This window comes from Megalops cyprinoides, chromosome 13 (genome assembly GCF_013368585.1).
Source record: "Megalops cyprinoides isolate fMegCyp1 chromosome 13, fMegCyp1.pri, whole genome shotgun sequence".
Taxonomy (NCBI): Eukaryota; Metazoa; Chordata; class Actinopteri; order Elopiformes; family Megalopidae; genus Megalops; species Megalops cyprinoides.
The window spans coordinates 16,656,767-16,674,755 of record NC_050595.1 but is presented as its reverse complement, the minus strand read 5'-3'; the positions used below and the strand labels follow the sequence as shown (position 1 = coordinate 16,674,755).

Genomic DNA, 17,989 nt, shown 5'->3' with positions numbered 1-17,989 from the left:
GATAGTCCAACATGTCAAGTGAAGTATCAAAAAACAAGTGCTAAAAGTGTTTTATTTTGATTTTATTTTAAAGTGCATGGAAAGTTAAATTTGAAAAACATGGTAATAGTAATGTATTTTGTTCTTGTTCGTGGCATGGAATGGACTTTTGGTTTGGAAAGGTTTAACCAATGAATAAAGCATATATTTACATTGTCACGTTAATGGAATAATGTTATCTCTTAGATCTCTTAACATGCTAGCATCCTTTCCTTTGAGAAATTAGGACTAATGTTTAGCTTTTAATAAAACCCAACATATCAGTGTAGATGGGCCAATGACGGGGACACTGTACCGTAGGAGAAGGCATCTTTCAGTTGAAACATTAAACCAGGGTCCTGAATCTCCGTGGGCGTTGAAGAACCCATGGTACTTATTGCAAAGAGTAGGGGCTTCCCTGGTGTCCTGGATAAATTCCCAATTGGGCTCTTTAAATCTGGCCATCTAATAATCCCCTCAATTAACTGAACAAATAATTCCGTCCCCAAGGTCGAATTGCAAAAGAGGATGGATCTCAATTGACCAGGCCTGGTAAATTTAAGGTTAGCCTAAATGTTAACTTCGGAAATACAAATACAAACTTACCTACCCACAACAAGCATTTATTTGGTCTTTGGAATCGTTATTATCGATCAATCGTTGACTTTGTTTTTGAGTGTTTAAAAATGGAAAATTGATATTGAAAATGTTGAAATGTTGTGTCAAACGTTGTAGTTTGTAATGTTTCGTAACCTTGAAAGACTCCAGGCAGGACTGTAACAAAGCAATGTTTAGTCTGTATTTGAGGGACACGGAAGTGGTGCCGAGTGAAATTCGCACGCCAACCTGTTCTCCCAAGACGTGTGGACACAAACCACTAAAGTCCTCACTATATGTGATTAGCATATGCCAACAGCACGATGATGATCAGGTGAAACGGGTATGGTTTTTACGTTATTTATTGCATGTTTAAAATGATTAAACATTATGATCTAATGATGGTTATTATCGGTCATTAACTAACACGGATATTGTAACCAAGCACAGTTTGAATAATTCCTCATCAATTCAAATTACAGTATAAAATTAAACCAGTAGCCTAACTGAAATGGACTGACATTTAAGACTACAAATATTGTCACGTTCATTCAAAATAATATCTTGGTGATTATGTATTGTGATTTATGAAAGCCACACATATTCTCCATGGTAAATGGACAAACCATGGTCAAGAACATTATTGTACATTTCCTAACTTACTTCCGCAAAGCCGATTAATGATTACCGCGGCCAACCTCCAGTAAAGCAGAGAAGAATAAATGCGCCTGTGGTGGTTCCCTCGATTTAGCATAGCGAGCGAGTCAGTGGTTCATACGAACGAACAGTCACGAGACAACAGTCAACTGCGTGTCCTTTCTCATCAAACCAAACCCTCTGGTAAGTGAGCAGTTAACTTTGAACTTTTCGATGTCTACATATTCCTCCAGTAGAACATTACTGTAAATCTAAAATGGTCGTTGTTTTGTCGCTTGAACTTTAAATACGTTCCTCGGTGTGTGAAATATTTGCTTACCGAAATCTGTGTGGGCTCTCCCATAGATTTTGAGAGGATAGCATAGTAGACTACTTCATCATGAGCGTTCTAGGATTTCTATCGCCTTTAAACAATTAATGTTGACATCTTCTTCAATGCCGATAAACTTCTCAAGACTAACTTTCAGGGTTACTGCACGTGGTTACAACGTTGTTTTATTCCGCAGATTTTGCCGTCTCCGTTTTTTGTTTTTACAGCTAGCGAGAAGTTATTACTTCAATATAGCTAATTATCGCTTGACATTTAAGCGACGAAAACGATAGGTCAGAGATGTTTTACTTCGGAGAGGACAACAATAAGTGTAACGGAAATCACATACAGCCGACCAGAAACAACCAGGACCAATTTATGTAGCCTAATTACAATGATATTAAAATATCAATCAATAATGTGTCTCAATACTTTTTAACAACTATGTGGAAATGTCTATTTTTATTACATTACAATAGAGTAGGTTGCATTTTTTGATACAGGGGTTTGGTGCAGGTCGCTATAGGAAGGTATGCATAAGAAAATGGGGAACTGTATAAGTGTTTGTGAGAATATGCATATTCCCAATTTGTATATTAAGCAACGACGGCTTCGTTCATATCAGTAGCCTACATCAGTACAAGCATCCTGACGCACAAAAATATGCCGCACAGACAGAAATATTACCCATTGCGAATAAAAAAGATTTAATGTAGGCCTACTGTCAAAAACTTGAACGACAGATAAAAGAAAATCTGCGTGCATGCTACACTAGGTACAGCGTGTTATTGTGTAGCATGTTATTTTATGAGTAGTGGAAACATGTTAAGAATATTTTAGGAGTTGATTCTCTGTAGTTTCCCAACCAGAGATTTACCTGTCACCTGATTGGGTCTGTTAGTTACCTACGTTATCGTTTCAGGGTTTTATAATTGCCAGTTAAGACTACTACACATTTAAAGTTCACACGACCCTGGAAATGCTCTCTGTTACTGGACTACAAACCAGGGAGATTATGCGAGTGACCGCAAAGCAGAGAGCTCCCCTCAGAGCTGCTGGAGGTCATTCCTTCAGAACAGAATACAATGGAGCAACAGGACCAGGAAATGGACTGCCAACCCTTCCAACCAGAAGCGGTACATTTACATCGCAAATCAAAATTTGTATAAAAATAGGTAACCGAGCTAATTTAGCTGCGCCACTAACTAGCTATATGAGTTATATGAGTTGACAGGTTACCTAGCTACTTTGGTAGCCTAATGTTGACATATCCAGGCATCACAGGTTGTTCACAAGACAGGTACAAGTGGGACGACATTTAAAGACGGCATTTTTTAAATCTCATTTTAATTATCCAGATAGTAGCGATGTAATTAGTGATTCATCGACTGTCAGTAACGAGCACGCATGTCAACAGAAATATCTAATCATTAACATGCATTTTTACCCCCAAACAGTTCACAACAAAGGAGCGTTACACGTGATACTGGTTTATTTTCTAGGAGAGGTGGACTTTTTCCCGTTCCAAGCTTTTCAGTTGAAGGGATGGCTAGTTTGTGCAGTAGTACTGCAGTTAATGATATTGTAATATTTTACAATACATTTAAACCAAATTTAAATTTGTGAAATTTAAAGTATTTCACAAAATGGATGCAGTCTAACGTACGTAAAGTTCTGTAATGACACAATAGAGGCAAGGGTGTAACTTTGGATTGAACATTGGGGGGGTTGAGGTCTCCATGAATATGATTATTTGGGGGGGTTGTATTGGCCAGGTTTTGATTATTGGGGGGGTTACCACCCCCCACCCCCCCACCCCCGTAATTTACGCCCATGAATACAGGTATACTGTGCACATCATGTCCCCGTACTGTCGCTATACTTGCTGTATGCACTTTTGTAAGTCGCTTTGGATAAAAGCATCTGCTAAATAAATAAATGTAAATGTATACCTCCGTTAAACAATTGTTTCTAATTGTTGACTAATTTGGCCTAATTATTTCTACTGAATTACAGAAAAGTACCAGCACATGTAATGTCACTTGCCGGTTTTGTACCCTGGAATATTTGTTTGGAGTTATCTTGTCTTTGTTATGATTTAGCAATGTGTTATGAAGGTACACTTGTACTATGACTATGACTTACAGAAATGTCACAGAGGGGAATGACAATATTATTTGACAGTGAAGTTTTTAAGTCATGATGCTGTCATAGTCTATAAATGATGAAACTTTGTGTATCAGTCCAGGGATGCATTACATCTTTTTAAGTGCTTTTCCTCCTTTATGGAACCCTATTTCAGAACCACCAAGTATTATACAAGGCTCATCTCACAACAATCATATCTGCACTTTGGCAGGAGTGCTGTGGTGAGATAAATGCAATCCTCCAATACACTTGCACACTTCCAATGGATATTTTTCTCACTGCAAGTCATACAGCCCACTACATTTTAAATGTTATGATGATGATTATCACAAATGGCTGTCTTCATTGTTGGATGACTGGCTATGTTGTTTGAAATATGAATGTTAAACATTATAAAGATGGTTGACATTGACTCATGGCACAGAGGCATCCTACCATTCAAGACAGAACCTTTTAACCTTAATTATGTCTTATCTGCAGCAACACCCTGCAGAACCTTTTTTCCACATAAACAAAACAGTGTAAACATTGTGGTGGATCTGTTATTGTATGGCTAGTCATGCCGTGGGAGTCATTTAGTCCCATTATTACTCTGCATGGTAGAATTATGTCCAGAAATGCAAAGCCATGTTAAATAACCATGTGTACCCTGTGGTGCTAATAGATCCAACAAAATGGTCCAAAATCTGTAATGAATTCATCAGATATTATGTCTCATCATTTTCTAGGATACATGTGGCCAGCCCCCCCGGTCTTCCAAAAATTGTGCTGTAATTTTGTGCCCTGTTAACAGGGTCCCTAGAGTGTTCTCAGCTTTTTTGTCTGAGTACCTGATGTACTTTTAGCATATTGTACTTGCTTTAGTTTGGAGCGTTGATCTTTGAAGTATAAACATCAGTAGTGTAGCACCAAATCCTGACCTTCTGTGCAGTGGCCTTGAGTGCCCCAGTCACTCCACTGAATGGCCAGTGTTGTCTCGTGTCCAGCCTGAGTGAACCTGTGACCATCCATTCTAGCTGGTCCACATTCCCCCTCTGTCAGCCACTACATTCTCTCTGAACAGGGTGTCAGATGTCCCGCTCAAAGAGGTATTGTGCAAGACAGTGTGTCTCCACCGCTGAGGTGGTTCCCCTCCCTCTGCTCTAATGGGACCTGATTCTAAGAGCACTGGAATGGTCCCCTTATCAGTAATGCTCATCATTAGGCAGAACAGCTCGACTCATGGAGTAAATTACGGTGTAAGGCGGTAGATCTCTGCCGTGGTTTCTGTAAACACGAATGCACCAGAGCAAGAAGGAATGTATACAGAGGTACTAAATCAGGTGTGTGTGTGTAATTTTAGTTTCCCATTGAAATTAACTGGGGTGGTGAGTGAATTTGTTATGTGTCCGGCTTTATATAATCTATGAACAGCACTCTATGTACTGTAAGTGATGCAGCGAGGACTTGCAATATGGCTGTGTTTTGATTTGTTTTGATTTTATTTGTTCTTATGATGTTTTTAATGTACTGAGCCTGGATTTGTGTATTTACATTAGGAAAATCTAACTGGATGTGCAGTGTGGCTTTAGACTGCCAGTGAGTGATATCCCATGATGTTGGCCTGGATGGTGATGTGTCCATTAATCTACCCAGACGAGCAATATATTTTGATATTTTGATGATTGAACTTCAAAATCGGAAAAATAACTTTTCCACTTCAAAATTGAGATTATTGTTATATTATGTTATTTTTCTGATACTGATGTCATATCCTGTTCTACAAATACAAGGACAAATGTGGAATGTCAGTGAAGAGGTATTTCATTTCACAAACAAACAAATGTATACTCATTTTGAAAACATGGCAACAATTTCCTCACATGGCAACTCAGAAGTTTAAGAAAATGACTGATACTGCTTGTGTAAACTCACTTTCCAAATACATATGTGTTTCCAGGTTCTGTCTTGGGACAGTCAGCAGAGTCAAATTTACCTGGACGAAACCTGTATTAGACCTGCAGCGAAAGAACTGTGAGTGAAATACATAGAGAGTTTGTGTGTATACTGAACCGCTTGCAATTTGTCATTTTGATTCCATTTAAAACGCTTTAATGGTGATCAGGATTGTTTCATCTTAAATATTGAGAGAAAATGTCAATTCCAATATATTTAAGTGAAAGATATATGATATTTTATTAGTATATTTACTATATTTATTTATTATTATAAGTACTTCACCCAGAATTTAAATCCATGAGATTAGTTAGCAGTGACCTGAATTCCCAGGTTGTGCAATGCAGAGTAATGTCATAATCCTGCCCACTTATCCATTGTGATATTTATGGGAAAAAGAGTGAGATGGAGAAGGACAGCATCAGCAAAAGGAAGGAGACACTGAATGGCACTGTGGCTTCCAGTGTGGCCTCCCCTTCCCAGCACACAGAGGAGGAAGTGAGGGCCACTGTGCTCCAGAAGGATGTGAGTTTCTGAAACTGTGCCGGTGTGTGTTTGAGTACATGTGGGCAAGTGTGTATGTAAATGTGTGTGTGCATGTGTGTCTGCACTTGTGAAGATATGAATGTGAATGTGTATGTGAATGAGAGAATAACTCAATGGATGTTCAAACCTCCGTTCTCACAGTCAGAGTAGTCTAGGCCTCTGTCTACTGCAAGGAAGAGCTGGAGTTCTTTCTCAAACATTTTCTTAAAGTATCTCTATTCTGTACCTGTCACATTGAATTAATACAGCTTCTTATGCTGTGTCTCAGAATTCAAAATTTCCCCTCTTCAAATCTCTGTTGGCTGTTTTTTAAAAACCTGTAGGGCTAAACTGTTTTTATGGTAAGAAATAGATATGGGTTGGGCTTCTTTTAGTGTACTAAAAATAAATGATATAAACTGACAATTGAAAAAGATAGCAGAAACTGTATCTAAGTGATACTGGATAACATTATATAGTGTGCACAGTCTTTGAGTTTATAAGTTACATCAGAAGTATAGGCAGGAAAATACTGAGTTGTTTATCGGAATGTAGACTGAAGGTTTATGACTGCAAGTCTGCCTGTTGTAAATAGGTTAATTTGTAGGACGCTGCAGCTAATGTGTAACAAGATAACCAACTTTGTTCAAATTGCATTCTGAATACCGCTGTCAGGGAGGTATTACTGCTGACACCTGCTCTTACTTAATAGTTATTTTGCAGAGAGCTGTATGACAACAGTGCCTTTCAAGGTTTCCATGGGTTTTCATAAATTACTCACAGTCTCAGTGAATGTTTGTGATTTATGTTTAGGTTGCAAGAATGGAAGGGTACCAGGAACTTTAATAACCTTTAACAACTGCTCTGTGTGTGATAGGTGGGACTGATCAGTGGGATCTGTCTGATTGTGGGGACAATGATTGGATCTGGGATCTTCATTTCTCCGAAGGCAGTGTTGGCCGGCACAGGGGCTGTGGGGCCTTGTCTTTGTGTGTGGGCAGCCTGTGGGGTCTTGGCCACACTAGGTAAGTGCAAGTGATTGGGGAGCACTGACACAACCCACACAGACAACTTGCTACATCTGGCACACCATAATATTGAGGTCTCAGCAATGGTTAAAATACCAGAAATTGAACCTATCACCCTCTGCACACAATAAACAAGGAGTTCATGGTTTTCAAGACCATTGGCAAGATCAACCAGAGGTGTCCAGACTGCTTTCAGAGTGATTAGTTTGTTGTGTTTTTGTTCTTTTTCTTTAAAATTCTGCAATTATGAGTTGGTTGGTATATTTATGTGTTTGTGTTTAGGGGCACTGTGCTATGCAGAGCTCGGCACAATGATTACCAAGTCTGGAGGGGAATACCCATATCTGATGGAGGCCTATGGGTCAGTCATGGCCTATCTGTATTCTTGGACTACCATCATGGTCCTCAAGCCTTCCTCATTTGCCATCATCGCCCTCAGTTTCGCTGAGTATGCTGCTACACCATTCTACCCAGGGTGCACCCCTCCAATGGTTGTTATGAAGTGTCTGGCTGCAGCATCCATTTGTAAGTGAGAACTTGAAGGATAAATAAGATGTGCTACAATTAGGGCTTGTAACTGTGTTTTTTATTTATTTATTTATTTCATGGAGGGTGTCAATTTCTGCTCCTATTAATAATTACTCATTTTAGTTATTAATTTAAAAATATATATTTATTTCAAAGGGTTAATTTTCTGAACAAGAAATATATGAATGTAATTGTCCAAATTTGGCAAATTATGCAAAGAAAATTAACACCAAAGCTAACCAAACTGGCTAACAAATGTTTATTTTTCAATGTAGTCTAATAAGGTAAACTCACAATTGCAAGTTGATCACAGCTGGCTTGTGTACACATCAGAAATGTACTGAAGAAAAAATGAACGTAGACAGTAGTGGTGTCAACTAGTCCGAACATATGAGTATCAGTAAGATTTAAGACAATTTTCCTTTTACAACTATCATATGACTACTTTCAGAGATATCCCCAAGTTTGGATGCAGTAATATTGGTAAAAAAGGTTAGCTAGCTCGCATTGAACTGTGCAAAAATTTTTCTAAAAACATCAGTGAAGATCGTGTGCACATTGTAGGCTATCAAATTCTCACATCATAGGTTTGATAAGCCACCTAAAAACTAAACATCCAGCATCACAAATGTCAAATGCAAGATCCTAGCTAACGAGCATCACGACTTCACAATGACACCTTGGCAGTGTGACAGTCATCACGATGAGGCCATATCAAATTTAATTGCTAAAATAGTAGCAAATGACAAGCTCTCTGCAAATATGTTAGAGGGTTTTCTGGGTTCATGCTCATGCAATTTCTTGAGCTTGAATACACTGTCCCACTGCACCAGTCATGGCTTCACTTACAAAAAATGACAGCATTTCGTGGAAGAAATGTGCAATGCAATGTACTTTCCAAACTCTGCAACTGGAAGAGTGACATTTCTGCAAAGCTTCTGCAGAACCATCAATAATGAACACAGTCGTGCACATTTTGGAAATTCAGAACAGTGCAAGTATGAAATGCTGTGTAAAATGTTGTTGATGTAATCTTTATAGTTAACAAAACAAAGAAGACATCATATTTTTGTGTTTTCTGTTATAACTAAGAAATGCCAACCCTAATTATAGTCATTATGTAAATAATGCCAGCCTCCAAAAGTAGAGAAGTATTTACAGCAGTATGACCTCTAAGTGTTGACTGTTTGGAGGAGATATTACTAGAACAGAGCATGCTCATCTACAAATATATATATATATATATATATATATATATATATATATATATATATATATATATATATATATGTATATATACATGTCTGGATCCCTAAACTGAGGATTTTACTAAACAAATTCCCTATAATAAAAATCTGTTTCAGCCTCTGATTTGTGGACATCCTTATGATCTTGTGTCCCATCTCTCTTAGTGCTGATTGTGCTGGTGAATTGTGTGAGCGTGAAGCTGGCAAGCTATGTGCAGAACTTGTTCACTGCAGCGAAGCTCTTCATCATCATCGTCATTGTGGTGGCTGGAATAATTATGGTGGCACAAGGTACACTCATCTGAAGTACAAGAAAACTGACTGCCCCTGACAGAAGGTGGTGTCAGATGCATAGTGGCCATTATCGCCACTTCAAAATGTATTTGGGTCATTCCATGCCAACTCACCCAGAATGCAGAACTTTTCCCAGTTCATGTCACGGATTTTCTTGAAATAATTCATGTAAAAACTTCTATTAAATTCATGGGACCTTGCAAAATCCTATAGGTCTACTCCAAATACTTTTTTAGTTATGAATTTTTGAAGTTTGGCCCTTGGAGCTAAATTTCATAATTTTTCTGATTCTTTGTATGTGTATTATAAGCCTCACCTCACTTTTTAAGATATTTTGACTCTATATTTTCCCAAGAAGGATTATTTCAATTTCCTTGAAACTGTTTTATGGGAAAGTGTTAATATTCATTGCAGATATATAAAAAAGATTTTAAGATATTATATTACTCCATGATTTCATCATTTAATAACTTTTTGAAAATAGCTAATTTTTCATACTTTTCACTGACTGTAATATTGTATTCAGTGGTTTTATTTCATAGGTAGATATTTGTACTTTGTTGACTTAAAGGTTGTCTATCTCTGTGTGATACCTATTGAGCCTGTTTTTCATTGGGTTCAGGAAATTTGCAAGTTTTCACATGAATTCTTTCAAGAAAATCCATGACATGAACTTGGAGGTCCTAGGGGAGTTGGCATGGAATGACCCATTTCTTAATTTAGCGTTTACTTGTTTTGAAACTTATCATAGATGGTCTAAATACCATCAAAGCAAAAGTTGTTCATAAGCTTCACGTAGAAGAGAAGAAATCCTAAATGATCACTGCTGTCACATAGTTTGATTAACAGGCATGTCAACTTGCTGGGTAATCCAATCAAAGGCAGGTTATTCTGTTTTTGTGGTGTAGGTCCTTTTTCTTTGTCAAAGAAGAGAATGTAAATAGTCATATAGATTTCAGTTTAGTAAAAATCAATGTAACACAATGTGACACATACATGAGTGAAGTGTAACAACAGCTTGTTAACAAGCTCCATTCAGAAAATCTGTTCATTTCTATGCATTTTACATCTGAACTGTAGCACATCTGCACAAATGATCTGACCCTTACATAGGCAACATAACTGAGCACAGAGAATGAAATGTAAATCTGTCTACATGGTAAAATGGTGTGTTGAAAATATTGCACAGTTTTATGACTTATGGAAAAAGGACACACAATACCATTAATAGAGAATGAATTAGTCATTGACTGGTATGGACTGTTCATCTTAATTATCTGAATAATCCATACCAGTCTATGGAAAACAGAAGAAAAAAGTTCATGCCTCTTAGTTTTACCCAAAAAGTCATCTAAGGTAATGCTAACTTTTTTAGCAAAAAGATCTGCAAAGTCACTAGGATACTTCACTAGTATAGAGCCTGCCTGTTTTAGAATTATTACGTTTGCCTGCAGGAAACACACAAAACCTTACAAATACATTTGAGGGAGCATCCACTTCTTTCGGAGCGATTGGACTGGCATTTTATAATGGTCTTTGGGCATATGATGGGTGGTAAGTAAACGTTTCATTCTTTAAGGTTATACTGTCACAGCTTTGGTGTCATATCTGTAGTTTTATTTATGTTTCAAGGTTTGGGGTTTTTATACTGGTAGTAAAGAAATAATTGACAGAGGGTCAGTCGTCCTCTACACTGCCCCTGCTGTCATACAATTTCCCAGCTTGGTGTGACACCTTTCTTGTCTCTTCGCAATTTCTACCTGTCCAATCAGTAGATTTACAGTCCAAATCACAGACCTGACTTACAATCTCATTAGTTGTGCAGTAATAATGTGGCCACACAATGGTGGTCCCAGAAAACAGAGGAATGGCATAAAACATCCATCAGTTAATTCAGGTTGCTTATAGAGGCAGGGAATCATGGGCTCATGCAGGCTATGAGTTTCAAGCTGTAGTCTCCAGAAAGATCAACTATTGAATCATACAAATGGAAGTGAGCAGTAAGAATAGTGCCCATGGGCATGAAAACCATCTGAGACTATCCCACTCCATTCAGATCCGCAGCTTACCAAAAACACAAGACGTTCCAATTGGAAATGAACCGTTGGTTGGGACAATTTTGGCACCAGAAATTTTTGGTTGCTACAAGATCTCTCCTTCTCAGCACTCAGTTTAACTATAAGACCGAGTATAAAGAGGAGTTTTCAATCTGAATTTAAACCATTTATTTGTGTCTGATTCCTAGAAAACTATGGTAGGCATTTCCATAAGAGAGGAACTCTGTGTGGAAAAAGCACTACCACCAGATTTAGATTTTACTATTTTTGGAACAACCAGAAAGTCAGTTCCTTGTGACTGAAATAATTTAGAGGGTTGTAAGGGATTAGGAGATCTTGTAATTAGGCAGGCGCAAGCCCATTTAAAGCCTCCCAAAGAGGATTTTTTTCCTCAGGGTAATATTATTTCTTTTGCAGAAGAAAATCAGATCTCTTATGAATGAATTGTGAATCCTACAAAGATCTTCTGTATCCAAGTTCTTCTAAAATTCATATCAGAGCACTATATGAAGAAACAAATGAGAAAACAATAAATGAGAAGCCTGTGAAACTGAGGATATGAGGGGAACAAATTGAGATGGCTGTGAAATAAGTGAGACTGGTTTAAGGAAAACAAATTGAAATGTCTGAGGTGAGAATTATATCAGCATTTTAATGACATATATTTTTTTAAAAAAAGATATTCCAAAAGACAGCCAGATAGTGTTACACAGAAAAATAGAAATGATGAGATTGCTATACAAAAAAAATAATTTTGTTATAATCAGTTAAGAACTTTAGTAGGTGCCTAGCACACAACCAACAAGAGTGAAAGTTTCTGAGTGGTTCTTTTTGGAATAAGCTGTTAGAAAAAAATGTTTTTATATTCCCTAATACTTTGTGTTCTATGTCGAATAATGTTCTCTTTATAATTGGCTTTTAGGAATCAGCTAAACTTTATAACAGAGGAGCTTAAAGACCCATACAGGTAAGTGTTGGTTGAAGGTGGAATTAAGTTAGTAATACCTTAGCAATACTTCAGAAATATTTGTGATGTTATCGCTCATTTCTGTTTTTAAAGTAATCATTGGTATGTAGAGTATTAATTGTCCTCCATAATATGTGCTATAACTATGCTTGTTGGAATAATGGCTGTTGTCTCTCTCTTAATGTCAGAAACCTGCCCCTAGCCATCATTATTGGGATCCCCCTGGTGTCTGTCTGCTACGTCTTTGTAAACATAGCTTATTTCTCCGTGATGACCCCCACTGAGGTGTTGCAGTCCCCAGCTGTGGCTGTGGTAAAGCATTTACTGTGCCGATAAAGCAGTCGAAATTCATTCCCTGTCTATGCATTTATAATGCAAAAGTATTTTTAATAACTTTCATAACTATCCATCTTGTGAACATGTATTTATTGATTTGAAACATTGTTCAAAATATAAATATCTGTACTTATAAGTGGTATGCATTTGTTAAATGAGGTGGTTTGAGGGCCTTTTATGTTTCTCAGACTTTTGGTGACAGAGTCCTTTACCCCATGTCCTGGCTGGTCCCTTTGTTTGTGGTTTTCTCCACCTTTGGTGCTGCCAATGGGAGCTGTTTCACTGCTGGCAGGTGAGCTCCAAAATTTATATTCTCCAGATCCAGGATTTACTATGAAATTAAATGACATATTCTATGTTAGATTACATCCATCACAAGGATAACCTGCCCTTCTCACACTGTGCTGTATAAGCTGTTTTCTGGTTCTTCAGGCTGACCTATGTGGCAGGTAGGGAAGGTCACATGGTGAAGATCCTGTCCTACATTAGTTTGAAGCGATGCACTCCATCACCTGCTCTCATTTTTAATGTGAGTCCTCCATCCTCCAAGCGTCATTATGCTGTTCTGTTTAGGTCAGTCTCCACTAATGTGACTATGGACATAGAAAGGTTCAACATGCAACATGAGATGGTATACCACTGAAGCTTGTTTAAAGCTTGTGCCACTCTGTTCTTGTCTTTCTAGGGGATATTGGCCATCTTTTATATCCTTCCTGCAGACATCAATTCCCTCATTAACTACTTCAGTTTCGCACAGTGGGCCTTCTATGGACTCACAGCTTTAGCACTTATTGTGATGAGATTCACCAGGAAAGAGCTGAACAGACCTGTCAAGGTAAGGTTAATCCTACAGCAGCTGCTAAATTGACAGTTGAAATTTCTGTTAAAAGTACTTGATGAAGTACATGCTGTTGTCCTGTCACACGAAGGTGCCCATAGTTATCGCAGGTCTCGTAGTCTTGGTTTCCTGCTACCTGGTCCTGGCTCCCATCATTGACAAGCCTGAGCTGGAATATCTCTACTGTACGATCTTCATCTTGAGTGGAATGGTGTTCTACTTTCCGTTCGTTCACTGCAAACTCAGCTGGACTCGTAAGATCATGCGTAAGTGTCCAACACAATAGCCTACTTGTATAGCATTGCCTCATAATCGGTTTGCAATACCAGTATGTATTGCATTACCAAACCTTTGAGGACTTCATGTGCAGTCACCTAACCACAGACAGTAAACAACACTGTCCCGATTTATGACACTGTCCCCTTTCTCATCTACAATCATTCATTCAATTCACATGAAAAGAGAAAGGAACAATTGAGATCCTTATTAAGCATAAAAATGGCAACAACATGGAAAGTGGTATTAAATTACATGTCAGCTTTTAGTGTAATCATCACAGCACATAGCCCTCTTGCATGACCACCCTATGATGCTACATGAACCATTCCCTGACTTGACTGTTAACCCTTACAGGGCCCATAACAATGCACCTCCAGCTGCTAATGGAAGTAGTTCCACCAGAGAAGGTTCAATAAGGAATAAGAAGGACCAGAGAATAAAGAGGAAGAGACTTTTATGGACACTGACATGGAGCTGAAAATAAAGGCAAGCAGGATGGTGTTGTGGCAGGATAATTTAAGGGAAATTTCAATTATAAATGAACTGTCTGAATACAAAGACAATGAGAGGAATGTACTGATTTGCTGATGGCTAATCTGCTATTACTAAACGTGCTTTTGTTCCCTATCCATCTTCTTGATTGTGCCAGGCAAACCATCTTGCACATGGGGTAGCTCATCCTCGCTCTGGTGGTTGCAGCAACCCAAGTAAAAATATTGGCATCAAGAGAAATGTATGACCATAATTATATGTATCTTACTCACACAGTCCTATACAGCTGATATGCTTCCAATGTTTAAGATGAATTCTAAACGGAGTTCCCTTTAAGCTTCAAGCTGTTTTTTGTGTTGTATATGTACATGAAAACCTGACCATTCTTGAGAACATTCACAGTTAAATGGCATGCTAATATATGTACTATTTGTGTTTATGTAGTTTTTAGTACAATGATAGCCTTGCATCATTTTAAATCTTTTCAATCTTTCCAGCCATGTGTAAATGTGTATTGCACAAGGAAACAATCAGTTGTGAAACATTCACGTTCCAGATGTGTTTTTGTCAGTGGACATAAAAGTGTTTGGATGTAATATTGTTATGATGATGCATATGTTATAATGCAGTGTTTTCCAACCTTGGCCGTGGAAGTACATTGTGTATGGTGGTGTTCATGTGAAAGTGGGCTCTTAACTTGGTTTGAATGAGCTCTCAGTTGAATTCTGACATATGAACTCTGGCACATTATAAGCACAAGTCTAATATTTTTGGGTCATGCATCAAGCTTTCATGGTCAGGCTTTATAATCTCATTCTTTGGCAGTTTTTTCTTTTTCTAATTTATGTTTTTATCCTATGTGCATCAGTGTGTATCATTTATGTTAGAGATTTTGAGAGAATTTAAACTTATTTAAAGATTTAAAGAGATAAGTCAATATGTAAGTTGTGCAGTCCTCTGCCTCCTAACTCCCATTTCCACAACACTAAATGGGATCTTATGAACACAATGGGTGGCATAGTTGACATGTGAAATATTTAATTTATGGGTTTCCTACACTGCCATATATTGATATAAAGAATGAAATGCAACGTAAATGTTCTGTGTGTTGTCAGCTGTTGTCCTTGAGCTTTGTACCTGCAAGCAGTTGTGGCAACGATACCATCAGTCATCAGGTTTTTGAGGTATTCCTTATCAGAGTAGATGACATCCTACAGGGATGAAATTGTTTTCAAATAAAAACTGTTGCCAAGAAACAAAGTTTAAATTATTTATATTAACGCAGTAAGTGTTGACATTCTTCATACAGAAGGAGCAACAATGTCTCATGAGGTCATATGGGCAACTCCATATTAATGCCCATGGTTTTGGAATGGGATGTAAAATATATGGGTATATAGCTCATATAGGCGTGATGGTCAGGTGTCTACATACTTTTGGCCATATAGTGTTAGCGAAATGTTTGTACTCTCTCGAAAAATGCTGCCTTGATGTAGCCACCTGTCAGCAGCTTGTAATGGGTTAGGTAAAATTGTGAAGACTCCTAAATACCTGCCAAGGTCAAAAGCATCTTGATTAAAAAGCTTCTACTCTTAGGAGTACGAGTCGGACGAAGTTGAAGTCACTGTCTGAATTTTTGGTCACTCAGAACCTATTTCCTGCTTTGAGATGGTTGATAAATAGGGCCCTGGTCCTTCCTCAATATTATTGAACCAATGTATTGTAATTATTTTTGTTATTATTTATTTCTGTCTTAACACAGATGGCATTCCCAAGATGGCATAGGTGGTAGTGGATCCACAAGGTAACGCTGTACAGAGAGGCCAGCTCCTAGGAACTTACTCAGCCCATGTAGCTATATCTCAGGCTCTAAAGGCAAAAAGGGGATTTCAGTTCAGTTTAGGGCAGCAGTATCAAAGAATGTGAGGAATGAGAGATAGCTGAGCATTGAAGACACAACAGAGAATGTATAGTTGTGCTTGAGTGTGAGAAGGTCAGGGTTAAATAGGAAAAAATAACGAGCGTCTCCGCCTGAACGAACAGTGCAAATGGTCACGATGGGAGTCAGCAGATTCCTTTAAATTTTGGGGGGTTGATTGAGCTATGGGTACTATTAAGAAAAGTATTTTTACCAGTCTTACTCAGGCAGAGACACCTAACTAAATTTTTATGAAGCTTTTAAGCAGTGCCTGAAGTAGACCACGAAATTAGCAAAAACTGAAGCATGCCCACCTACCTATTCAACTCTATCCACATCATTGCAAGACTAACTTTTTCTTTATTGTTAGTTCTATATCTCCTTATATGTATATTTTTGGAGATAAAGATTGGACAGGAACTGTTACACCATTTTGTTGCATAAATTACTGACAAATTATGCACATGATTGTTTATATGGATAAATGGTAAATCTGGCCCAATGTCTGTACTCCAAGTAGTAGCCATAAACCCCTTATCAAACATCTCCTTTAACTCAACATTGTCCTGTACCAGCATAGTAGTATAAAACAAACAGTCATTTGAGCTGTTCTCATACTGTTCTGAAAGGCAGCCTTTTTTCTCAAAAATAACTCCAACCCCAACTCCAAATCATTACTTACTGTAATGGTAATGATGGCTACCATTGTATTCCTTTAAATGCAGGCTCTAGTTTCCCTGGGGCTGCATCTGCTGTGTATACCCCACCCAAGGTTTCACGTGTGTTTTTGCACACATATGTCCAGGACAATTACACAAGAAAGCTGAAGCTGTAGTGTGTGGCCTACTATGTACTATGGTCAGGTGCCTTTGCTATTTATGGACAGCTGCAGGTATTTTAATCTATCATTTCTGTGCTGACAAGAGCCACATGCCAGTCACCTGTCTATCTACCCATTTTTCCAGCTACTAGTTATGCAGCTAGGTCAGTTAGCTAGCTAATTTCTTGTACAGGCTAACTAGATAACTCAGTACCAGCCAGCAAGCAAGCATGTGGCCCCAGCACTGGCTACACATTCCCAATCATGCTGATTTAAATCTAGCAGGTAACATGCTGCTGATGGTAAATTGTCCATCAACACTCTCAGTTGTGGTATGTCTTTGGCTTTTGTCAGCAAGATCAGTTGTAACTATAAACACTGAACTCCTCATTAACTTATTATAGACATTGCTTGAGAAGTAATTTTTTTGACTGGGAAAATCATTCAGAGTACCATACTTTTCTGATGGGAACTCTGCCTTTTGCTTAGAAACCTTGAGATTTACTGTTATCTGAAAACCAACAATTTTCCATTCCCAAGGTAATGACAAGTGGGATTTCGAGTCTGGGGCACCCAGCATATGCCCCTGGATCAGGTGATGCTATTATTAATGTTAGAAAGAATAAAATGTACCTATAGGTGAAAAGCCAACGTTCTCAGTATTTGCTGTGTATTTTCTATATATATGCAAGATCTCTGCCTATTCCTTTAGCAGTAAATGACTGTTCTTCCACATGTGCATTGCTATGAGTTTATGAGAGAATTGTCACAACTCATCCTCATCATCATACTTGCAAGGTGGCAAGTCTCCTTATTGTTGCTCATGCCTTTGCCATCTAAAACTGAGCTGTCAATACGTTCTACCATTTGTGTAATGGCCAAGCCTTTCCCACAGCACAGGTAATCAGTAGATCAAAGGAGCTGTTGTAGTAAAAACAGCAGTTAATTATTTCCCAGCTCTCAACTCAATGCCAGGAGTATGATTCTGCAGCTGT

At 38.1% G+C, this 17,989-nt stretch overlaps 1 protein-coding gene across 1 annotated transcript; it reads left to right on the top strand.

Annotated features, from left to right (window-relative positions):
• The first annotated feature begins 1,378 nt into the window (after positions 1–1,378).
• On the top strand, positions 1,379–14,631 carry slc7a9 (solute carrier family 7 member 9). Its single transcript, XM_036544064.1, has 14 exons — positions 1,379–1,455; positions 5,670–5,743; positions 6,065–6,190; positions 7,068–7,215; positions 7,501–7,743; positions 9,159–9,284; positions 10,742–10,841; positions 12,267–12,311; positions 12,500–12,623; positions 12,836–12,939; positions 13,080–13,176; positions 13,333–13,482; positions 13,577–13,751; positions 14,119–14,631. The coding sequence occupies exons 3-14, from the start codon at positions 6,071–6,073 to the stop codon at positions 14,178–14,180; spliced, it is 1,494 nt and encodes a 497-aa protein (XP_036399957.1). The 5' UTR covers positions 1,379–1,455; positions 5,670–5,743; positions 6,065–6,070; the 3' UTR covers positions 14,181–14,631.
• The last annotated feature ends 3,358 nt before the right edge of the window (positions 14,632–17,989 follow it).